The sequence below is a fragment of the Dipteris shenzhenensis genome, chromosome 10, assembly GCF_047967505.1.
Source record: "Dipteris shenzhenensis isolate YYH24624 ecotype China chromosome 10, Dip_SZ_1.0, whole genome shotgun sequence".
NCBI lineage: Eukaryota > Viridiplantae > Streptophyta > Polypodiopsida > Gleicheniales > Dipteridaceae > Dipteris > Dipteris shenzhenensis.
In genome coordinates this window covers 41491348-41508825 of record NC_141605.1, presented here as the reverse complement: position 1 = coordinate 41508825, position 17478 = coordinate 41491348, and the positions used below count along the sequence as shown (strand labels likewise).

Below are 17478 nucleotides of genomic sequence, written 5' to 3'. Positions count from 1 at the left end.
TATGGGATTATGTCAATGGGGATGAGACACGGCCAGAGAATGTGGTTGCACGTGGCACTCCTCAACAAGGTGGAGGAAGGGGTAGAGGTCAAGTTCAGGGTGTAGGACAAGTGCTAGGTGCAGCAGCTACTGTAGTGTTGGCTCCCACACAGAAACACAAAAGGTGGGATTCACTTGATGCACAAGCACTTTCAGCTATCTCCCTTTTTGTCAAAAGGTTTATTATTCCGCACATTCGGTCATGCAAGATCTCAAAGGCAGCTTGGGATATTTTGGAAAGTATGTTTTCAGCCCGCAACGATGCCAAGGTCTCTTTCCTGAAGAGAGAGTTGACTCATACTCATATGGATGAGGGTGACTCTACGTCTGAGCACCTCACTAAACTTCAAGATTTGAGAGAGCAATTGTTGAATATTGATGAGATCATTCCAGATTCAGAGATGGCCACTACCACTTTGAATTCTCTCTTTGAGTCTTATCTTGGTTTTCACACCTCATTGAACTTGTCTTTGAGGAGGGGTGGAAACCCTCTCACCTTTCATGAGTAGATAGGGCTTTTGTTGCAGGAAAAACAAACCAGAAAGAACATGGCTTCACGGGTTGGTGAGCATGCCATGCTTTCGAAATTCAAGCCCAAAGGGAAGGGGCAGCATAAGCAGCATGTCATCCTTCACATTAGCATAAAGCTGATTCTGGACAGCCTTCTCACAAGGCTAAGAATGATGCAAAGAAGCCCAAGAGAAGGGGTGTTTGTCATTATTGCAAGAAGCCGGGTCACTACATAGGAGAGTGCAAGAAAAGAATTGCCAAGGAAAAGAAAAAGGATTCAAGTATGGCTGTCACAGATTCAGCTCCTCATGCACATGATGATGGTGATGCTTCAGCCAACTTAGTGGAAGAAGAGTATGCCTTTTTGACTTGCACTCATGATTTTCAGGTGGTTGCTCGAGATATTACAGACACATTTGAGGATGACTCTTATGTTTTTCTGACTTCTAGTTATGATCCTTCTAAGGATTCATGTGCTTTCAATGTCAATGAGACATTGAAAAATTGTTACTTTGATAGTGGTGCCACCAAACATATCACTTCCAGTTGAGAAAAGATCAGATGATGCACTTGCAATTTCTACTCCCATTGCTGTTATGCAAAATGCGGAGTTATGGCATGCTAGATATGGGGCATATGAGTTCTGGCAGCTTGATGACACTTCAAAAACATTCTATGATTGATGCTTTGCCTCCTTTAAAGTCACCTCCTCCTCATGCCTGTGAAGGGTGCATACTTGGGAAGATTCACAGGTTTTCCTTCAAGAAAGATGGTGCAGTACGAGCTGTTCAGAAATTACAGCTCATTTATAGTGATATCTGCGGTCCCGTGAGGACTCCTGCATTGGGTGGTTATCTCAATTATGTCACATTTATTGATGACTACTCAAACTACACTTGGATCTATGGTTTAAAGAAAAAATCAGATGTGTTTAAGCATTTTCGACACTTTGTAGCAAAGGTTGAGAATGAAACAGGCCTCACAGTTCAGATTCTACGCACAGATAGAGGGAGGGAGTATATGTCTCATGAATTTGAGGCTTATTTGAAAGAGAAAGGCATCACACATCAGCTTACAGTGAGGCTTACCCCTCAGCAAAATGGCAATGCTGAGCGGAAGAATAGAACTCTCTGGAGATGGATAGATGCATGCTCACAAGCAAAAAGTTGCCTCACAGGTTTTGACTTGAGGGTCTCACGTGTGCCAACTATGTCTTGAATCAGGCTCCCACTAAGGCTTTGAAAACAAAGACTTCTTATGAAGTTTGGCATGTGAGAAAGCCTTCAATGGAACATTTTCGTATCTTTGGATGTGTTGCATATGCCCATGTGTCTGTTGAGTTTCAGACAAGGCAATTAAATGCATATTTGTTGGGTATAGTAAGGAGAGCAAAGGTTACCGTCTCTACAATCCTGCTTCACTCAAGAATTTTGTCAACAGAGATGTAATCTTTTCAGAAAATTCAGCACATACATAAGCTGAATTTAATGTGCCAACTTCTTCTACATTAGATGATGTTTTTGAGGGATTAATACTTGTTGCTTTGGGTTCCGCATCTGACATCCCTGCTGAACATTAGAATTTGAAGCAAGCTCCTCATGTTCCACATGCCTCGATTCAGCCACCGACTGATTTAGTTCCTCCACAGGCAATGGAAGATTTTTTAGGCAAGATATTATAGAAATACATGCAGTCAAATTTGTTTCCGATTGGCTGCTTCAAACTCTCAAGGAGAGTAAACTTGATGCCCCTTTGCCTGGCAGAACTCATAGTGCAACAAGACACGAAGGGGGGGCTCTTTCTGTTGAACACACATGTGACTCCCCTAGATGCACACATGCACCTAAGAGCAAGCCCTTGATCACATTTATCCCAACATACCCCCCCTCAAGGGTTTGCCTCTTGCTATGTCAAGGATACATCTAGTCACATAGTTTCTCATGCCATCTCATGGTGGTCAAGGATAAATCTATGGCTAGGATCTCATGCTAGCAAGGGTGCCCAAGGGTCAAGGTTTACAAAAAATGGGATAGACCAAACACATATCACATGGCCTACATCATATGGTGACCAGAGGTGATTTACAAAAAGACTATAAAGACTAAAACACACATAACATTCTTTTTGGAGTACTACTTCAAAAAGACTATAAAGACTAAAACACCCATAACATTCTTTTTGGAGTACTACTCCAGGCAGAGAACCTTCTTATGCAGATACTCTTCTTGCTGAGGAAGAGCCTGATACTTTTGAAGAAGCTAAGGATAATGTGCATTGGAGAATGCCATGCAAGATGAGTTACAGTCCATTGAGAAAAATCAGACTTGGATCGGAACTTTTTGGATTTGCCACCAGGAAAGAATGCCATAGGTATCAAATGGGTTTTCAAAGTAAAAAGAAAGTCAAATGGGTCCATTGACAGGTACAAGGCACGATTGGTTGCAAAAGGCTATGCTCAGAAGAAAGGCATTGATTATGAGGAGCCATTTGCTCCTACTTCCAGGATGACCACTATCAAATCAGTTATTGCTATGGTTGCATATTTTGATTGGAATGTTCATTAGTTGGATATAAAAACAACTTTTCTTAATGGAGACTTATTGGAAGAGGTTTATGTCAAACAACGTCCTGGCTTTGAAATTTCGGGTAATGCACATAAAGTTTGCAAGCTGAATAAAGCTTTGTATGGGTTGAAACAAGCCCCACGTGCAAAATACTCCAAGATTGATCCCTTTTTGACCAGCAAGGGACTTCATAATAGTCCAACTGAAAGTACCCTATACATCAAGAAGTATGGTGGGGATATTTTGGTCATCATTCTTTATGTAGATGACATGCTGCTCACAGGGTCACATGAAGAAAAAATTGTAGATTTCAAAGCTGAATTGAAAGCTACATTTGACATGTCAGATTTGGGCATGTTACATTTTTATTTGGGGATCCACTTTATACAAGAGAGACGTGGCATTATTATGTCTCAATCCAAGTATGTGAGAAAGCTCTTGCATTGTTTCAACATGCAAGATTACAAGCCTATAGCCACTCCCATGGAGCCAAGGCTGAAGCTTACTATGTATGATCTAGGTGAATCAGTAGATGCCACACTCTACAGTCAGGTTGTTGGATGCCTCATTTATTTGTGCAATACATGGCCTGATATTTAGTTTACAGAATCACAGGTGAGCAGGTATATGCACAGCCCAAAGACAGCACATTAGCAAGCTGTAAAACACATCTTCCATTACTTGCAAGGCACAAAGTCTTATGGCTTGATGTTCCTCAGGGGGGGTGAATTGCAGATGCATGCTTACAGTGAATTAGATTGGTCTGGAGATTATGACACTAGGCAATACACAAGTGGTAATTATTTCTTCTTGGGACATGCTTGCATTTCTTGGCTTAGTAAGAAACAATCTTTTGTGGCTACTTCCTCATGTGAAGCTGAGTACAGGGCGGCTTTCACAGCAACGGTTGAGTGTGTGTGGCTACCCCGCTTGTTTGCTGATCTTCATCTATCATTGGAGGGTCCTTCTCCAATTCTCACTGATAGTCAGAGTGCTATAGTAGTTGCAAAGAATCCTGTGTTTCATGCTCGCACGAAGCACATTAAGGTTCATTATCATTATGTCAGAGACAAGTTACATGCAGGGGAGATTAGTATGATCTATGTCTCCACACATGACAATATTGCACATCTTCGCCAAAGCACTTCCACATGAGAAGTTTGAGACATTTCGTAGTGCCCTAAACTTCTCTCCTTTTGGTGATTGATTCTTGCCTTGTACATCATCACATTGGCACTGCAAGGGGGTGTTGGAATTATCGCCATAATTCATGGTAGTGACCAATGTACGACCAATAAGTGAGTTAGGGGCACTTTCCCCTCATTAGAGGTTTTTTCCCCTCCCCTAACCACAGTCAGGACACCTTACTACAGTTAGTAGTTAGGATAAGGTTTTGTCACTAAGACAAAACCTTAGGCTTGTACATTGTTCTTATCTCTTCTATTCAGACGTTTGGTTGCTCTCTTGCTCTCTCTTGTTTTCTCACAAGTTGTAGGCAGCAAGTCAGTTGTACAACACTCTGCTCGATCTATAGACTCACATACCGGGTCAGTGAGTCGGTGGAAGGGCTTGTCTTTCCAGCCCTATAAAAGGCCCCATCTAGCGGCAATTCAACAATTTAGTCTCAAGGAAGCCCTTACCCATTGTGTAGCATCAACAAGTGCATACCTACATCCATTAGAAGAGCATTCTATGCAAGAGGGTGCAATCAGAGGAACTCCCATGACATATGGTCATTGCTGAAGCTCACGGAGGAGCACACAACCTAAGAAGGCAAGGGCATTGGTAGGAGCAGTACATGTGATTACCACAGAGCATCCAGGGCAGCGGATTGCTGCAGATTTTGGGATATTTGTGGGAGCTCTCTGTAAGAAGCATTCTTTGTCTAGATTCCAGGACTGTGCTTGTGAGCTCTCTCTTGTGGACACATAAAAGTGTGAAGTTGGATAAAGCATTCCCTTCTATGTTCTCAAGAATCTTCCGTTGCATACACCATATCTATTTCTATTTCCACTGCATGGAGAAACTAGCTAGGTGTCTAGGCTTCTTCTCACATGTTTATGTCTATTGTCTCCTTGAGTATTGGCCTTGAAGGTTTGCTTCAACTGGAGTCTGAGCCCGAGGACAGAGATCTTAGGGATGATGGGTCTTGGATTCCATTGTATGGTAGAGGATTAGAGTGATTGGTCGATGATGGAGATGGCCCGTTGATTGGTCAAGGATGGAGATTGGTCTCGGACTCCATTGCATGATAGTCGATTAGAGTGATTGGTCGAGGATGGAGATGGCCCGTTGACCACAGGCCTTATAGAGAGTACTCTCAGTGGCGCTATGGTATAGAGAGGAGTACTCTCAATGGTGCTTATCATTTTGAGAGGACAAGCGTCTGAGAGGCACCTAGTCGGACCCAGGTGAGTGGCTTTGGCCATCCCAAAATGGGCAATCAGAGTGATAATAGAGATGCCCTTCTTCTCCTACGCCACCCGTAGTGGCAGGCGGTTACAATTGGATGCCTTGTCTTGGAGATCATCATGGGAGTGTCACTAGTTTGAGCAGCTGGTGTTGCATGAGGTCCTTACAAGGTTTTGGTCCCGTCTATGAACTAGCCGCCACCCAAAGAATATTTCATACTTCTTCTAGCTTGTTGGTCACAAAAATTGCCCATTGGCTCGTAGCCGATAGATGAGGAGAGGTGGACTTGGCAAGTGCTATGTACCAAGGGACCTATAGATGATGGCCCATTGCTTGTGGAGCTTCTGTGCAGCATAAAGTAACTTGAAGAGTGTCTTCCATGTCAGGCATTGTTTGCCTCATGATGAGTTGCAAGAAGGATCGCAGGGGCATCCATACGCTGCTCCTCTTTACCTGACAGCTCTTTTATGATAATAACCTTGGATGTCCCAATGCTTCTCATCTTGCATACATTCTTATGCTCAGGGGCCCAGTTGTCACTACATTCAAAGCATAAATGGGCCCTCTTTAATGTCATGATGGACCTTGATTGGTTTTGGATTTCTGAATTTTCAGATTCAGCCTTATTCTGTGTGCCAAATTATGCACCCAGCATTTTGTATGCCTTGGCATACGGCATTCTTCTGCCCATAGCTACTGCATTTTTCTAAAATAGGGCTGCCACAGCCTTCCTTCATGCCAATCAAGCACCTTATCCTTTTCAGAGCCTTCCAACGGGGATCATGTAAGATGGCCTAGAGCTCAATTTGGTGGCCAATCAATGTCATATATTCCCAAGATGTAGAAGGCATTGATATCCACTCGCCAGGGTCCACTGGATGTAAACTGCTTAATTGTTCAGGCCTGAAGCTTCTGTATGCTTTGCGATCAGTGTGAATGCAGTTTTTTTCCCTGGAGCTGAGGAACCAATGTTCATACCTAAGAAATATTCAGCTGTAGAGGAATCTCGCAAACGTTGCAGCTGCTGTCAAGCTTTGTATTGAGGTTATTATTGGTATTCGGGATGAATCTTCAATTCAATACTTTGATGCACATGTACATTTTCATGTGGAATTATATAGGCACAAAATTGATTTGTGAAGCTCCAATCCTTAAAATGTAGTGATGTGGAAGTTGTAGGGGTGAGCATGATCTGCTGTTCCCATGTCTGGTTTCATTTTTCATACATGTGCAAGAGTTTACTCTTATAAAGTCCAATATTTGAATTATTTATAGCTGGATCAGATGGGGCACTTACCATGGTGCATCTTGTGTATTTCTTCCCTTAGATCATGCAAATCTTTCCACGGGTATGCAGAAGTGAAATTCTTCTATTTAAGTTTGCATATGGATCCTTTTGTGGTACAATTTGCTTTCCCTCTAAAGCATCCAAATCTAGAAACTCGCCTTATCTATTGGCAATGTAAACAGAATTTACATGTGTAAGTAGGAGATTCATCTTCTTCGATTATAAAGGAAATTTAGCATGGAATTGCATAGCAATGTTTCTGTTGGTGACTTCCTTTAGTGGTCAATAAGATTTCTATTTGTGAACATACATTGGGTTGTAGTTTATATTTTCAGCATTTGGTGGTTCTCGGGGTGCTTGAATGTCAAATTTGGCAGGTCTTTGTGGTGGATTCGGTTGGAAGCAGTGACTGTGTTGCTGTCGAGAAGGAGAAACCTTCCTACGGCAGGCTGCAAGATATTCTAAGGAGTAGGGAAGGATCCAAAGCAGGCCAGAGCTGGTTTGGAAGGCTTCTTGAAGAGCTGAGATTCAATCAAGATTCTTTAAAGGGTAACTGATTTAGGGCAGCTTTTAATAGTTGTGGTGTTAAGGACATGGGTATATTTGGTATTCTAAGGTTATCCTCCGAATCGAACTCTTCTTTAAATTTGACCAATACTTGTGGTTTTGCAACTTACGCATTCTTCACTATAGAGCACTTTTCCCCATCTTCATTGCTTCTTTAAATTTGACCAATACCGGTGGTTTTGCAAATTTTACACATTTTTCACTATACAGCACCTTTTCCAATCTTCTCTGTGTTTAGTTTTATTTAGAAAAATAGAACGACACAATAGTTTATCAGACTTAAGAAATACTGTGTAGATGTAAGCATTATAATTGTGATCTACAAGACAATGTATTCAATTCCTCAATTGCTAAGGACAGCATCTCAACACTTGCCTGAAATAGATATTGTGAGGGAAAAGATGGATCGTGAAGCATACATCCGTAGTAAGCCTTGTTGGGCCTTTAGGATCAAGAGTAAATGAAGCAGGAAGGAAAGAAGCATGTCCTCAATGCCCAAAACCAAGAGCAACAAAACACCACTTGTGTATCAATCGATATGTGCGTGCCCTTAGCACAACAACATGAGCTTCAGCTCTCTCTCTCTCTCTCTCTCTCTCTCTCTCTCTCTCTCTCTCCCTCCTGGGAGCTGCCATGTGCCCTCCCTAAAGTAGATGTACTAGATGGTTTTTTGCTGTCCCATAGACCTGTTGGTCTCCCGTGGACATTAATACTCTCTCTCTCTCTCTCTCTCTCTCTCTCTCTCTCTCCAGTAGCTTGTCGTTCAGCACCGGCTTTAGTAGCTCGTCGTGTAGTGTCCACCCATCCAACAGCTCGTCGATCAGTCAACACCTGCTTCAGTAGGTTGTCGTTTAGCACTCGCTCAAACCACTAGCTCATCGTTCAACGCCGTTGGGGTCAAGGATAATATGTGATGTTTCAAGACACCCTTGCAATTAGTTTGCATAAATTAGCAATATGTTGCACATCAAAGTAGTGCATGCATGAGGACAAGATGAAGGCTCCCTTGAACCCAAAACCAAATGCCAGTTAAATTTCAAAATCAACACAAGCAGATAATGCACTAGTCATCATCAAGATCATCCAAAGCACCCATGCTTTCCAGGTTCTCTCTATGTGATTTACTTCCAACGTCTTATGGAGGCATGTCGTCTTCATGAGGATGTAGCATCACCTCAAGAAAAGGGGACCTTTTTGTAGCGAGCATCTTTCACAACATGAGACTCTTTTCCTAGCCATTTACCCAGCTCCAAAACAAGATCATGCATCTTGGCTGTCTTCAAAATCCCTTGATATGCACAAGAATTGCTACTTACCTTAATGGAAAGATCAAGCACACTTTGTTCACTTCACCTCACAAAATAGCATGAGAGCATGCATAAGCAATATTTGCCAAGTTCTTGGTGGTATGGAAGCATAAAAAAGCATCAATCCATAAATTTTACCAAAAGAAGTATCTTTAAGAGAGTTGAATTCGAGTCATTAAGTTCACTCTTTTCAACACCTCCCAATGGAACATGCCAACCTAGTTTACAACAAAGCTACAATCAACCCCTTCATCCTTGTCATGCCGAATAAAATTGCAATGGATGTCACCATTCACAGGGTGCAAAGCTTCATGTCTAATGACTCTAAATGAAAGAATTAGAGATGTTTCATAAAGTATGCATTTGGCCTAATGGAGGTACTGTGTTCTGGGGAACTTTTGATACAATAACAAGGGAAAGGGGGGAGGGGGGGAGAAAGGTGAGATGGGTGTCATTGGGGGGGGGAGAAAGATGAGAGGCGTGTCATTGCTGGTGTAGCATCTGAAGAGGAGATTCAGTGACCGATTGAGGCATGTGGAGAAGGCCAAACTAAAAGATCTTGAGAGCTCAATTGAATGTGGAAGGGTGACGGGAAGAAGTTCACACAAGAGAGGGAGACTCACAGAGCAACAAAGCTCCGGAAGGGGCTTAGTGGAGGTCAACCTTGAAGCTGCACATAGCTAAGTCTCATATTTGCATCTCAGAGAACACAAACAATGTCGACAAACATAGGCTCCAACAGGAGGTTGACACATAGATGTTAAAAGAAAGAAAAGCTTGCTTGAAAGTGAAGCTAGCAAGGCAAGCCTAAGAGGAAGCAATACAAAGGAGTTGTGGTAGAGGAGCTACAATGTAGAGGTCCAAACAAGGAGGGCTAGCATGTGAAGAGCAAGACTGTGGTGCCGCCTCCTTCCATCCCTCCTTGATCCTCCATTTGTCCCTCCATTAATCCCTCCAATGTGAGTGGCGCTGCACACTATAGGCCATTCAGTTGTGTGTGGTGCCACACACTACAGAGAGACGGCCCTTTGTGATAGAGTTCTTTCTTGACCCTTGTGTCCTAATTATGTTGGAGTGTTTGCAAGCCAATCGGTTCAAAGTTGACATGAATCAGCATCTTTCACGTGGCATTTGGGTTTGAGATAGCACACGTATATCCAGATTACCATGGTGGGCTTGAGCCTTTTAACTTTTTTTCTTTTTGCGGGGGGAATTCAAAATTGTATTAAAAGAAAAAAGAACTGTACAAGAAAGGAAAAGTTGACTGCCTTGAAGAAAGGCAAGATCAACAGAGGACATTTACATCCAAACAGAACTCTCGTTCTTATGTCAGACACCCTCCTTACTTTTGTTTGTTGGTGCACACTCACACAGCCTGCTGAAGGGTCTTTGCACACGCTAGAGAGGCCGCCCTCCTTGTATGATAGTCGTAGCAACAAGATGTACGCACACAATGAAAGGGCGAGTTGGAAAAGATAGAGGTCGAATGGTTTCTTAGTCTCAGCTCAATCTCATCCTCCCAAGTTGCTCTCCGTTCACGCAACGCATCATCGATCGCTCTCCTTTGTCTCCTTCACAACCTGCAACCGTGAGAGAGCTCTTCCTTCCTTAGTGCCTTCCTCTCCCCTCACTATTGCTTCCTTTTCTTTCTCACTGCCGCCTGTGCTCCGCACTGCCTTCTTCTATTTCTCAAAATCCATGCCAATTCTCTTTTGATAGTGCACTGGACACGCCATGAACTCGGTAGGATGAAAGCTGTCTTCCAAAAGAATTGCAACACTCTTTCTCTCTGGCATCTGTGGACACTCTTCCAGCTAGAGGCGATGACCCTGCTGTTTGTTGTGTATTGTTGACACTTTCTTAGTTTGCTATGATTTCAGTTGTTCTTCGTGCACGTAGATGGGCGTGCGGGGTGCAATGCATTCCCTCATAGAGGGCTACATTGAATGCGCATTTGACTACTACTGACCTCCAACCTTGCCCCTTCGGTGTAGGCGGCACCGCACACGGTAGAAGGGAGTCATGAAAATAGGACATTTGCCTTTCGGCATTGTGCTCATTGATGGCATTTTCTCTAAGAAGCTAAATTTCCATTTATGGCCCCATCATTTTCTTCCTCTCTCTCTCTCTCTCTCTCCTCTTCTTTTGCTACTCCGGCTCATCTTTCAATTTGCCAGGTAGGCCTCTTGAATGTGTTCAACTTGTTTTAATTTTCTCACGGAAAAAATAAAGATTTTGATTAACTAGTGAAAGAAAAGAAACCTAGCTGGGAAAGGTGTAATTACATGAACTCCCAACGGGCTAGCACCATGGATGCAACTTCACGACCTCAATGATAGGCATGGATCATGGATTCACCTTCACGACCTCAATGATCTACGAAGTGTCTTTAGATGCTATATTTGAAACACTTCACCAAACCAGAATCAAATAGAGATAGGTTATTAATAGCTTATCAGCTCTAGCTTCCTAGAGCTCTGAGGACCATATGGATTCCACACTATTTAGAATTCCACTATGTGCAAGATCTTTAACTATGTGCGGCATTGCACATGGTAGAAAGGGGTTGTCTCATGGGATGCTTGTGTCTCATTTTGAAGGCACTCCTCAACTATGTGCGGTGCTCCACACCCAAAGGGAGTCACCAAGTTCATCCTCATCACACAAAGAAATACATGATATCTCGTGCTAAGAATAATACATATCTCATCACAGAGTAATACATGATATCTCATGCTAAGAAATAATACATGAAATCACATGCTAAGAAATCACGAGACCATTGCAACATAGAACATGCACACAAATTGAGTAGGCTATTCAATATTTTGATGTGAATGCAAGCGAGATGAGTAACCATCTCATTTTGTATGATTTTGTGTTTGGTCATCCGAATTTTTGGCTAAAGCTTCTCTCCTCAGCCTACACAATTTTATGTGTATGTTTTGAGTATTGAAGTTTTTGACATTGCATGTTTGAGTAGTTTCTCTCTTTGAGGATCAATGACGTTTTCAAGGTTGTTGGGGTTTTGTGTCATTGGTTCGAATGGACAAACTTACTCACATGGCCATTTTTTGAGAGGGAAAATTTTAGTGAAGTAATGGCTTGCAAGTAAGGAGTTGACTTTACGTGCTTGTATAGCAAGAGAGAACTTGTGATGGTCTTCTATCTCAATTTGAGAAAGATTGTAATGTTGAAGCTTGGGGTCTAGAGCATATTGGCATTGTATAGGTGCTACAAGGAAAATTACCAAGACACACTTTACGCAAAGATCCAAGAACACGAAGATGAGTACCAGTGGACCCACCATACAGAGTGCCCCTCGCACATTGATGTCAGAGAGCACTTCATTAGAGAAAGAGTGTTATTTGGTGACATCACACTGTAGCATTGTGATAGCAAAGAGAATGTTGCAAACATCTTTACCAAACTACTCGGTAAAGAGCTATTCGAGAAACACCGACTAGCTCTTTGGTTTGATGCTGTGAAAAGCGTTTTCCGCCATATGTACTGAGAATTTCCGGGAGACGACGGAATTGAAAGATTTTCTACCACAGTCCGGGCACTCTAGTAAGACGTAAAACACCCGATCCCATTCCGACCTGCGGAGGAAGGACATTCCCATTAAAGGGGTGTGATGGAATGTAATGCTAAGTCCTTCTTCGATTCCCTAGAATCATCATCTTGAGGGAAGGCCTACTTCATGATGTTGATCTTGAGGGAAGGTGTTGAGATTCATGATAGTCATTAACATGTGGTGCATCTCAGAAGAGGACCTACAACATCTACAGCTAGAGTAATATTCTTTGACAATTGAGATGGGCCTCTAACTTCCAACACTAGTTGAGGTGAGTAGAATGCAAAAGTTTTGACATTATTGAACAAGGTATAGCTGATGTCTTCTTGGCAATACATAGGATTGTATCTATCAAAACTTATACTCCTTAAGATTACTACGTTTCTTGATTGAAGAACCTTATGGTAGGGTATGAAAGATCATGAAGTTTATTTGAACATTGCATTGCAAGCACACCAAAGGGAGGTCCCTTGTAACCTTCTTTAAACTATTCATCGCAATAGACTATGGATTATAAGTTTGATGGTTGCAATTGATATCACCTAGTATGTATATGACTCTAAACAAGGTAGAAAAGCTCTTAAACTCGTTGCAAAAAAATTTGTCATAAACCCCCCCCAGCGCCACTCTACGATTGCCGCCACTCAGGCTTACTTAAGGTTCCCCTTTTTGGTTATCTTTGTAACTGCTCCCTCCACCTCCACTCTAGCAAATAAACCATGGAAGCTCACATAGGAGCAGATTTACTTTTTACAAGAAGAGCTTAGAGAGGCCAGAAACTGTTTGCCATGGAAAATAGGAAGTAATCCAAGAGCTAATGTAGAAATGCAATGCAACACTACCCTGCATCACAACTTCTAAACAAGGTACAAGATATGGTTACCACCTTGATTAAGAAAAGAAATTACAACAGCAAATAGACAACAAAATCAGCACATGGGAGGTGTATGGGTAGGTAAAGGAACATGAAACCAGGGTTGCCAATACCTAGATTCTATGTGTAGGGGGACTGCTTGAGGGCGAGTGTGTCGAGATGAGAGCTTGGGAGAAAAGGTTACTATATCAAGGAAAAAATAAGAAAGGTATGTCTTATGTCACTGAAAAGGGGGCATAAGCATGAGTAATTTTCAACAACAAGATAGGAAAGAGCAAGGTTCTCGAGCAATCTAACAATATGAGAGGCACCAAGACAAAAGTGAATGATGCTCAAAAGGAAGGAAATGGGATATTTATAGAGATGGAAATGTGGTAAATAGAGGCTTCAAGTCTAGACTTAAAGACTCTTCATCTTAAACTTATGTAAAGTCGATTATCTTCACCTAGAATAATTGCGGAGATGCTATATGCATTCCCGAGAATCATATGCTAGATGCTATATGCTAAACGGAAGGTTGATTATCTTCATCGATAATAATTGTGGAGATGCTATATGCATTCCCAAGAATCATATGCTAGATGCTATATGCTGAATGGACGTCAATTGTCTTCCCAAGAATCATATGCTCCATGCTATATGTACTCACTGGAATGCCTTGTGCACTCCCTTAACGCTGTGGTTACTTAGATGTAGTGGTTACTTCTTTTGGTTGTATTTGTTTCATAGGCCCATGAGGCCTCTTGAGAGGATGTCAATCTCTCTCTCTCTCTCTCAATGTGAAATACTCAATGGACAATGCAAGAGAAGAAGAATCATGGGAGAGGCTCTCAACAACAAGAGAGAGGATGAGATGTTTTCAACATAAACATGAATACTTCAAGAGTGCTCCTACTATTGCTTGCATGTGTTTCTCCAAACTCATACACCTCCCACTTTTATTAGAGGGAGTCCACATGCTTTTACAATCAACTTTTTACCAAGATGGCCCTTTAGATCAAGCATCCCACATTCAAAATCGGGCACTACAGAAAGAAGTATTCCCCAAGGTCTTTCCAAAACTAGGACCTTCCAAAAAGATTAGCTGGCCAAATAAGGCAAATAAGAGGCAATCTATTACTAGCCTTATTTGCTTGCCCAATTTCTACCTAACATAGTTGTGCATGTCTTACCACTCTTTAGCACCAATGGCCTACACATACAATAATAATCCTTGCATGAGGACATGTGCCCAACAACAAAATTTTCACACACATCGTTCCCACCCTAGGAGTTGTCCCTCCAAGTCCCTTCACTTATATGTGTTGGTTGGATATTTCTTGAACTTGCAAGTCTTCTTCCCACCATGGAACAAACTCGTTGCCCACTATCAAGATGTTGAATTTCAAGCCCAAGTCCCTTGCTTGATCTCTTCTTTCTTCCGGGTCCTTTGCTATAGCCAAGCTAACCTCTATTGATGATAAGTCTTCAAGTTTTGCAATGTTCATTTTTAATCCTCTTGCATCATCTCTAGCTGCCATAATTTTTCCTTCTTGGTCTCTCTCCTTGTGACAATGCATTCTCAAAGTTTGATTTCCAATTCAATATGGAAAAGGGCTTCTATTCCATACACCATTTGAAATGGGATGTGACTTATGAAAACTTAGAGATGTCTGATGGGCCCATAAAGAAATTGTAGTTCCCTACCTCCCTCTTGATATGAGATGAAATCATCTTTTTAAGAGCTTTGAATAACGTCCCATTAAAGCTTTCTCCAATCCATTATACTAGGAATATAGTAAAATGTATTAATTTGGTTGGCCATCCAAGCTTCCATCACTTCATTCTAAAGCTTGTCCCTCCATCCATGAGTACCTCCAAAGGCACTCCAAATCTGTCACAAATGTTGTTGACTAAGAAAGGTAATGTCGTTGAAGGATGTACCATAGGGCCATAAAGTAATTGATAGCTCCCTCCTCATATGAGAGGAAACCATCTTCCTAGGAGCTCTACATAACATCCCCATTAACACTATCTACAAATCCATTATAGTAGGGATAATAAGAAGCAAAATTTGTTAATGTAATCTTGAGTTTCACTACCAATATTTCTCCGTGCTCAATGTGCCGTGGCATGTATTAGTGTGCCAAGGATCAAGCCTATAGTGAAATGATGACAACTACATGTCGGGAGTAGCCAAGAGGTTGTACAAGGCTAATGTATAAGTGTGGAGGAACCAATGCCAGAAAATAGTCAATGAATGACTGTACATGGTTGGTATGTGTGCGTGAAAATGTGCAACAATCCTAAATCAGAGAAGGGATAACTCTGCCAAGTGACACCAATTGTGATGAACTGCCAAATGCCAAGAGAAATGAACTGGTGTCAGATGTGTGTGTGTACCCGATGATAGATCCGATGGGACTGACGTCGATGGGAACTAGTTGGGTAATGCACCAATGGCTTACTTAGCTTGGTGGAGTTGGATCTTCTCTATGGAAATGAGTCTACAGCTAGACTACACGTCGAAGCGCAAATGCAACAAAATGAATTTAGTTTTGTTCATTTTTATGCACTGCTGGGTACACTCCAATGGATCCAGAGGTGGTTCCGATGATGAGGATTTAATGAATCTGAACTATGGAAAAGCCAAAAGGAAGATGTGAGGTGCTCAATGCGTAGAGCACAATCTGGCAATCTTTTTTTACTTTTTGTATCACCGCGAAATTCCACCTGGATCAAAAGTTATGGCTCCCGGAAGGATGGCCAAACTTTGATCCCGATGAAATCGGGTTGCGAGAGAGCATTGGGTTGCGAGATTGATGGTCGTCAATGGAATGCTCTCTTCCATTAGGTGCTACTGCGTTCGTTGTAGGCCGGGTGGTAGAGAGCGCATGGGCACTTTGGCTATGTGGAGGCTTGGGCTCATTGTCTGCTGGGCACCTCGTAGAGCTTGGTTGAAAGTTGCTAGAGTTGTGGGCTTCGTTGCCCCATCTGTTGATGTCCGTGGCCGTGGAGGTCTGCTTCTACTGTCGATGGCAGCCACGGACATTGGACATGGGAGCTAGGAAGCCTCTCCTTGAGCTCGGCCGTCCATTATAGCCTGTTGCTATAGAGTTGAGTCGCTTGCCTCATTTTGCTGGCCTTTTTTTGTTTGCCGGGAGCCTGTGCATTGGTTGTGCACCGTAGGTAGTTGCTGGAGACTGGCATCTTGTTTGCTTGCATGCTGGCGCTGGTGTTGGTTGACGTTGCTTGAAAGCCGTTGAAGGCTGTAGTGTAAGTTGCATCAGCTATCGCGGGTTGTTTGCTTGCAGAGATTGGCCGCTTGAGGTTTGTGGAGTCAGAAATTTGAGTTGCTTGTAGGCTGCCTTGGCGTCCGGTTGTAGAATCGAGTCTATAAGTCGTGGGAGCTGCTGTTGAAGCTTGGCTATGCAGGACGTTGTTTTGCATGGAGGCTGGCCGGCTAGCCGCTGCTACCCGTTGTTGTTAGTAGCCCGTGGGCTAGCGGTTGACGGAGCTCGATGTAGATAGAGGTTTGAGTCGCTTGTAGGCTGCCTTGCTGTCCGGTTGTAGAATCGAGTCTATAGGTCGCGGGAGCTGCTTGAGCGCTTTAGGAGCTGCTGTTGAAGCTTGGCTATGGAGGACGTTGTTTTGCATGGAGGCTGGCCAGCTAGCTGCTGCTACCCGTTGTTGTTAGTAGCCCGTGGGCTAGCTGTTGACGGAGCTCGATGTAGATAGAGGTGCCGTTGTTGCTTCTTTGGATAGCCCGAGAGCTGGTGGTAGCCTCTTGAGGGCTTTGGAGCTCGCTGGCTGTGATCAGCTGCTTGTGAAGCATCTGGAGATTCATTTGGTGGTGCTAAATCCACCTTGGTTGCCTCGAACCAGAACACAGAGAATGAACCTTCCACCAAAACACTCAAACCCACTAAATTCCTCTGAAGAAGCCTTACAGAACCTTTAGTTTACCAACACTATTGAATTCTTTCAAGGAAATTGAGAATTTCTCTCAAGAATTTGAAAAGGAATCTCATATAAGAACTCAAATGGGAGGAAGACTAGAAGAAGCCTAACTCTCTCTTCATGGCTTGGAATGGCGAGCTTTTTGAAGCAAATCTGGGATGGAGAAGAGCTCTACGATGAGAGATAGAGAAGTAACAAAGGTTCCTCTAAAGGAGGGCTTACCACCTTGACAGAGAAAGGGATTGTGTACTCTCTCAAATGGAAAACTGTCTCAATGGAAGATGCCTCATAGAAGGAGGGCTTGACACTCATGAAAGGAGTGGGAGCACCATCGTCTCTAATACTATGGGAGAGAGAGAGGAGTGCACACGATATAGCTACTTGTACACTATGTTGTATTG

The 17478-nt window shown here is 42.7% G+C and overlaps 1 protein-coding gene across 4 annotated transcripts in view; it reads left to right on the top strand.

Moving 5' to 3' along the window:
• LOC147897838 (uncharacterized) overlaps positions 1 to 7526 on the top strand; it is a 76770-nt gene extending 69244 nt beyond the window's left edge. For 3 of the 4 annotated variants that reach the window (XM_087380715.1, XM_087380716.1, XM_087380714.1), the window contains one exon: positions 7191 to 7526. In XM_087380715.1, coding sequence (XP_087236841.1) covers positions 7191 to 7370 — 180 coding nt within the window. In that variant the 3' untranslated portion in view covers positions 7371 to 7526. The remainder of the gene's footprint in view (positions 1 to 7190) is intronic. The other variant, XM_087380717.1, reaches the window with a different exon arrangement.
• The last annotated feature ends 9952 nt before the right edge of the window (positions 7527 to 17478 follow it).